The sequence below is a fragment of the Erpetoichthys calabaricus genome, chromosome 12 (assembly GCF_900747795.2).
Source record: "Erpetoichthys calabaricus chromosome 12, fErpCal1.3, whole genome shotgun sequence".
Taxonomy (NCBI): domain Eukaryota; kingdom Metazoa; phylum Chordata; class Cladistia; order Polypteriformes; family Polypteridae; genus Erpetoichthys; species Erpetoichthys calabaricus.
The window spans coordinates 16,828,951-16,836,860 of NC_041405.2; the positions used below are offsets into that span (position 1 = coordinate 16,828,951).

The 7,910-nt window shown below is 42.2% G+C and overlaps 1 protein-coding gene and 1 long non-coding RNA gene across 4 annotated transcripts in view; one reads left to right on the top strand and one right to left on the bottom strand.

The window, feature by feature from the left end:
- The first annotated feature begins 5,026 nt into the window (after positions 1-5,026).
- LOC127529758 (uncharacterized) lies at positions 5,027-5,975 on the top strand. The gene is made up of 4 exons (XR_007936357.1): positions 5,027-5,164; positions 5,484-5,571; positions 5,616-5,679; positions 5,905-5,975. It is a non-coding gene; the product is annotated as an uncharacterized LOC127529758 (long non-coding RNA).
- The window catches only part of LOC127525824 (zinc finger protein 3-like), an 8,964-nt gene continuing 6,436 nt past the window's right edge, over positions 5,383-7,910 (bottom strand). Inside the window, exons 2-3 of one of the 3 annotated variants that reach the window (XR_007936350.1) lie at positions 5,982-7,320; positions 5,491-5,541 (exon numbers count right to left, since the gene is read on the bottom strand). Coding sequence is in view for 1 of the 3 variants with exons in the window: in XM_051934446.1 (XP_051790406.1) it covers positions 6,254-7,320 (1,067 nt within the window). In the remaining 2 variants the exon portion in view is untranslated. Of the gene's footprint in view, positions 7,321-7,910 lie in introns of all 3 variants that reach the window. The other 2 variants (XR_007936349.1, XM_051934446.1) reach the window with 2 other exon arrangements.

The window sequence follows — 7,910 nt, forward strand, 5'->3', positions numbered from 1 at the left end:
CCGGAGCACCCGGAGGAAACCCACTCAAACACGGGGAGAACATGCAAACAAGCGAACCCGGGTCTCCTAACTGCGAGGCAGCAGCGATACCCACTGCGCCACCGTGCCGCCCTATATATTATATACAAATTTGTATTTATACTTTTTATTACCATATGCACCTCATTCGCATTTTATTTAGATTTTTAAAATTTACAAAATTGTATTTCAATCACTCAGTCAGTCATCGTCCAACCCGCTATATCCTAACACAGGGTCACGGGGGTCTGCTGGAGCAAATCCCAGCCAACACAGGGCGCAAGGCAGGAACAAATCCAGGGCAGGGGGCCAGTCCACCGCAGGACACACACACACACACCAAGCACAGGGACAATTTAGGATCGCCAATGCACCTAACCTGCATTTGGACTGTGGGAGGAAACCCACACAGACACGTACAGAACATGCAAACTCCACGCAGGGAGGATCCAGGAAGCGAACCCAGGTCTCCTAACTGTGAGGCAGCAGCACTACCTGCTGTGCCACCGTGCCGTCATATTGGAATGTTCTGAAATAAAAAAAGAAGCTCCAGAAGGATATTCATCTTAACAACATTAATTCTTCCAGCAAAGTGAGATGAAGGGTTGACCATCTATGCAAGTCTTGCTTAATTTTTTCCATACAGACAGCGGAATTTTGTTGATAAAGAGCTTTATATTTACTTGTGATGTTTACCCTGGGGTATTTAAACTGATCTGCGATGATAAAAGGGAAGGTGTCCAATCTAATATTGTGTGCTTGAGAATTTACTGGAAAGAGCACACTTTTATTCAAATTAATTCTGAGACCAGAAATCTTTTGGAATTCTGTTAGTGCTGTTAGGACTGCAGGCACAGTATTTTGTGGATCGGATATACTGTATAAAGTACCATATCATCTACATATAGAGAAATTTTCTGTTCAAGTCCTTCTCTGATAATCCCCAGTGCAGGATTTACATATAAGCTACACAAGCTATAGTTTAGGGCCCCCGCCTTCTTGGGGGCCCCCAAAACAAATTGTCCGAGTGAGCAATTGTCATATATACTTAAATATACTACAGCATTATTTGTCCCAATCAGGCCCGGCCTTAGGCATAGGCGAAGTAGGCGACCGCCTAGGGCCCCGGCGTCTTGGTCTAATTTTCACGCATTTCACAGAGCTTCCAGGGGGGCTCCGTCCCCCTCAGGGGGCCCCTGGACCCCCCTTTCGCCTAGGGCACCATAATACCTAAGACTGGGCCTGATAATCCCCTTTATCTCATAAGCATTTTGGCAGTGAACTGCCAGTGGTTCGATGGCGATTGTGAAAAGTAGTGGTGACAAGGGGCATCCATGTCTGGTACCACGTTCTAGTTTAAAGTAGTCTGAATTAATGTTGTTAATGCAAACTGAAACTTCTGGATTGGTATTTCATTTTTAATATGTATAAATGATCTGGATACAAATATAAGTAACAAACTGGTTAATTTTGCAGATAATAATAAGCTAAGAGGATTGGCAGATAATCGTGAATCCACAGAATCATTACAGAGGGACTTGGACAGTAGACAGATTTATGGCAGATGAAATTTAAAGTAAGTAAATGCAAAGTGTTACATGTAGGAATAAAATGTTGTCCACCATGGCATAGTTGTTAGTGCCAGACGGGCTGGTCGGAGTATTTCTGTAACTGCTGATCTCCCGAGATTTTCACACACACAACGATCAATCACCGCCTGAATGCCACAGTGCATCTCTTCACGGCTACAATTTACCCATCTTCTAATGGCCACGCCCAACATGACAATTCACCGATGTCACAAGGCAAAAGTCCTCTCAAACTGGCGTAAACTGGTCTCCGCTCCAGCTCCACGTCTCCGTTGTTTGTTCCATAGCTAAGCGACTGACTGTACAGAAGCCTGAGAGCACTTCCCCTTCATGTCCACTAGATGTCACCCAATACGCGTGTCACTATTCAATTGTACGCGTTGCGAGTCCATTTTATCGACGCCTTCGATTGTTCTGAAGCCCTGGATTCGTTTTTTTGTGCGGGGTTCCCTTTTTAGGACTGAAGATATTTAATTCCCTTAGCCTCTCATTGGTGTGTGAGTTGTTGCCCTTCATGGCACAGCTTGTTGCGCGGCTATGTCGTTTTGCCCGTTTGGTAACATTAACTGACTATATATGCCTCCTGATGCTGCCCACACTCTAAGCATGAAATCCAATATTTTTTATAATATGACCTCATATTTTTTACTTGATTTTTCATTTTGACTAAATGATGAGAATGTAGCATCAACATCAACCATAAATCATTTCCATAGACTGCTCGTTTAGATACATATGTAGCTGGCAGCGAGTGCCTGTCTATGATATTTTCCTAGATAAAAGGCACATAATATAACATAATAGACTGTTTATTCCAATTAATGTTTGCAGTGGAGCTTGAGCCTGTCCCGGCAGCATTAGGGACAAGGCAGGAGACAACCCTGAATATGGTTAAGACCACCACTGGAACACAAGGTCTGCAAGTTATGAATCACCAGTGAACCAACAAGGGATCCACAAAGTTTTCTGATTCCGCACACTTTATTCTGCCGTGGATTGACTTTTAAGGGGATAAATTTGCTATTTTTGTCTATCCCATAATGACAAAGTGAAAATACGTTTTCAGAAAGGTTGGCAATTGTTTTACAAATCAAAAACTGAGATCTATCATCCCTAGAAGTAATCAGACCCTTTGCTGTGGTACTCCAGATTGTGCTCAGGTGTTGTGTTCCTGTGTGCTTCAGTTATCCTTGAGATGCACCCAGAATTTGATTGAAGTCCACCTAAGGCCCATTGAATTGACTGGATATCATTTACAAAGGCACACACTTGTGTATAGAAGGTCCAGCAATTCATATTGCATGTAAGGACAAAAAAACAAGCCATGAAGTCCATGGAACTCTCTGTAGACCTCCAAGACCAAACTGTGGTGGATTGTCAACCAGGGTCAGGTAGTACATTTCTAAAGCTCTGAGTGTTTCCAAGAGCACCAAGAAGTCTGGGACCACCAGAACTCTTCCTAGAGTTGTCTGTTCGCCCAAATTGACTACTCAGGCAAAAAGAGCCTTGGTCTCCGAGGTGTCCAAGAACTCAATGGTTCTGTGATGGGACAAATATCTCACAAACACTCCATCAATCAGGTGTTTACGGTAGAGTGGCAAGATGGAATCCACTCTTGAGTGAAAGGTGTGATAGCCCCCTTGTGGAGCCACAACACCTACACTTCAACAGAGGTCATCCACCTGAATCTAAGCTTATTGAGGCCTGGCCAGTACTTGGATGGGAGGCCAACCAGGAAAAGCTTTGGCTTCTGCTGGAAGAGGCATTGGTGAGACCAGCAGTTAGGTACAAACCCTGTGGTCTGAATGCGTCTCCAGCGCAGTGACGGGAATGTTGTGCTGTAAAAATGGTGCCATCCTTCGTATGAGATGTAAATCTGAGGTCCTGACTCTCTATGGTCATCAATGAGCCCCGGACATCCTTTATAAAGAGTAGGGTGTATCCCGATATCCAGGCAAAATTGACAACCACGGCCTAGTCATTCTGGCCCCCTAATCATCCCCTACCGTTAATTATTTCTCTCCCCTTTCCCACCTAATAGCTAATGTGTGGGGAGTGTACTGGCACAAAATGGCTGCCATTGCATCATCCAGGAGGATGCCGCTCATTTCTGGTGGTTGAAGTGGCTCCTCACTCACTGTGTAAAGCACTTTGAGTAGTGAGAAAAGCTCTATATAAGTGTAAGGAATTATTATTATTATTTAGCAGACTCTGAAAGCATTCTGATAAAACAAAAATGGAAATCTTTGGGCAGAACTCTATGCGCTACATCTTGCATTCCGTACAAAGGAGCTAGTGTGGCATGTTAATGAGCCGTAGCGTTTGCCAGCTGCTAGATGGCTCTGTACAGTATTCAGGCTTACCTCTCGTCATTCCTTGTCATTGAAATGCCAACTGTGTTTGACTTGTGGCTCTGGAGATGTTGCCACTGGAGTTCTTTTTTGAACCATCACAGTGTGTAGCAGTGCATTTTCTGATCATAACAATCGCTTTGGTGCGAGGTCAGGAGTAGAGCTCAGTTTGCACAGGCATTTTTGTCCGTCTTTGTCTCACATGCATTCTGTATCTTGGAATGTGTTTTATGCTCAGCAGATGTTGTCACTTTTCTTTTCCTTTCTGCTATGCCACCTTCTCAAGCAGTTCGCCATAAGAAAGATGTGAACCTCAATAACTTCATGGAGGGTGCTGCTGTATACATTTTTTGCTTCATCGGCACAATTAAAAAAATCATCCATCCATTTTCCAACCCGCTGAATCCGAACACAGGGTCACGGGGGTCTGCTGGAGTCAATCCCAGCCAACACAGGGCACAATGCAGGAACCAATCCCGGGCAGGGTGCCAACCCACCGCAGGACTAAAAAAATCAAGACAGGTAAAAACTTCATTCAGGTATTTAATGGACTAACATTCCAAATAAAAATACACCTTAATGAACAAGTGAAAAGCAAAAATTTATATCATCCATTGAGGAAGAAAACATCTTTTTCAACAAGTTCTTCCTTTTCAAACACTTCTTATACTGCTGTAAGAAAAAGGTACATATTGACCAAAAATTTTTCAGCACTGAAGAGGTCAGTCAGACAGTGGCTCACAATTGACTATCAGAGGTACACATCTGAGAAAGGTTATTTGAAACTCTGGGGAGGCTCCCTAGATGGATAAGAATCAGGAAGAGTGAGCTGTGGACTGGTAATGCTACTTGGACACAGGCAGGGCTTTGATGCACCTCAGCTGGATTTATCTAACGATGAAAAACCAACAACATCAGGCAATGTGTCCAAGTGCTCCTAAAGCATAAACAAATAATACTGAAGCAGTAAGACTGCATGAATCATCTGCTTTAACTACATATGGTCTGCCACTTCAGCCACTCTTTTATACTGTATATATTTTTGCTAGTCTTTGTGGAATTATGGTGACTTGATTTAGCCCCTTCCAAAAAGTCCAACATCACCACCATTGTTAAATACTGAAGCAACTGGAAAGTATGGCTGGTATGATTATTACTTGACTCAACAGCACAGATTGACCGTAAGGTTACATACATAATAGTGTAGTAGGTATGATCACTAACCTTAAGGTAATATATGTAATGGTGTAGTAGGCATGACTACCAACTTTAAGGTAAGATATGCAATGGTGTAGTAGGAATGTTCACTAACCTTAAGGCAAGATATGTAATATCGTAGTAGGTATGATTACCAATCCTTAATCTTAAAGTAAGATATGTACCAGTGTAGTAGGTAAGATCACCAACCTTAAATCAAGATATGTAATGGTGTAGTAGGCATGTCCAGTGACCTTAAGGCAAGATATGTAATGGTATAGTAGGTATGATTACAAACCTTAAGGTAACATACATTATGGAATAGTAGGTAAGATCCCTAATCTTAAGGTAAGATATGTACCAGTGTAGTAGATAAGATCACTAACCTTAAGGTAAGATATGTAATAGTGTAGTAGGTATGATCTCCAACCTTAAAGCAAGACATGTAATGGGGTCATAGGTGTGATTACCAACCTTAAGATAATATACATAATGGTGTAGTAGGTAAGATCCTTAATCTTAAGGTAAGATATGTACCAGTGTAGTAGGTATGATCACTAACCTTAAGGTAATATATGTAATAGTGTAGTAGGTATGATCACTAACCTTAAGGTAATATATGTAATGGTGTAGTAGGCATTATCACTAACCTTAAGACAAGATATGAAATATTGTAGTAGGTATGATTACCAACCTTAAGGTAACATAAATAATGGTGTAGTAGGTAAGATCCCTAATCTTAAGGTAAGATATGTACCAGTGTAGTAGGTAAGATCACTAACCTTAAGGCAAGATACATAATAGTGTAGTAGGTAAGATCACTAACCTTAAGGTAAGATATGAAACAGTAGAGTAGGTATGATTGTCGTTGAAACCCACTCCAAACTGGAGTGTTGCCTCTATGCATAAATTGCCTTTACTTTATAATTTAATTTTTGAAGACAATACTGGGAATGAAACATAAAATAATTTGCTTTTTGATTACCCTGCATACAAGTATTTGCTGGTGTGGATACCAATGTCTTAATGTAGCAGTTTTCACTTCCCTTCTAAATTCTCAAATGTGTTTTAGAGCTCTCCAACTGCACAGTCGATTCATCAGTATGGCTTTTCACTGTTATGAATATTCATGTGTTTTTTAAGCTGACCCAGCCATGTGAACACTTGATTGCATTCTGTACACGTATAGCGCTTTTCCCCAGTGTGAACCCTCTGGTGATCCTTAAGGTTTGAATTCCGGCTGAACATCTTGCCACATTCAAGGCACTGGTAGGGCTTGTCTCCGGTGTGAATGCGCAAGTGTAAGGTCAGGTGTGTGCTTTGATTGAACGTCTTTCCACATTCCAGACAACGGTACGGCTTATCGCCCGTATGGATCCTCACGTGCTTCTTAAGGATGGAATCAAGAGCAAACGTCTTCCCACATTCACTGCATCGGTATGGACGGTGCCCTGTGTGAATCCTCTGGTGGACAGCAAAGTGTGCACTTTGACTGAACGTCTTTCCACACTCGTTACAGCGGTACGGTTTCTCTTGCGTGTGGGTACGCAGGTGTAAAATGAGGTTTGAGGAAACGCTGAAGGCCTTCTCACATTGTGTACACTGATACGGTTTCTCTCCAGCATGAGTCTGCTCATGTTTTTGCAGGTGATTTATCCTGCTGAAAGTCTTTGAACATTTGCTGCAAGCATGCAGCTGATCATTAGTATGTGGGTGTTGAAGAACTTCCATGTTTCCACTCCTCAGAAAAATCTTATCTGATCTCCTCTTATTCACAATATCACTGGCACACCCATGCACATGCTCCATTGGGGGCATACTTCTCTGTAGGGCATCCAGATAGGCTTTCTTGTTAGAACTTGATAGAATGTCTGCATGTGACATAGTGGGCTTCTTACTTGTAACATCAGATGAAAGTTCTGCCTCACAAGCCTCCTCTTTAATGGCAATGAACCCTTCTTCATTCTTAATATTGACCGGCACCTGTTTCATATTGTTCTCCAGAATCCCACAAACAATTTCCTCATCATCATCATCTTGACAATTGTACTCAGAAGTGCCAAATGTAGTTCGCAAAGAATCCATCTCCATTGCTTCAGTCACACAATCCATCTTCAAGGGACCACCAGAGGGCACCACATCCTCTATTGATGCTTCAGGCAGACCTGTGCAACAAATGATATAAAGAACAGGACACATGTCATTAGTGGACATGCTTAAAAGGGGAGTTGTCTTACTGAGAAAGTCAAGTTTCTTAATAGGCTGCCCTTTTGCTTTGATGCAACTGAAACTGAGAAGGATCCGGCTGCAGACTGTTAGCGACAGGCCTTTCTGGGGCTCCTTTAGCCACAGGACCCTTGAGTAAAGGTGACAGTGACGTAAGTTTGGAGGGTCCGCCTTCTGTTACAAACGGAAGTGACGTTGATGTCCAGTGCTCTTGAATGTCATTCCTTTTTTATTAGGTTTCTTTGCCTGATCTTTGGTTAAACTAGGGGACTGTGCCCCCTGCTCACTTTGCCCATCAACCCCTGGGCCTGCACTACCAACTAGCCACTTTGCGGCTCTGCCACTCGTGTATGGGAATGCGGATGTACAATTTAAACAGATTGTTATTTTCATGGGAATTGTTACATATGCATAATATAACTAACTATTTTATATTACAGCGAGTAATTAACCATAGTAAAACATAATAATTTGAAAGTAAATTATGTTTCATGTCGCGTTAGAGTTATTTGTTGCGTAATACGATTTC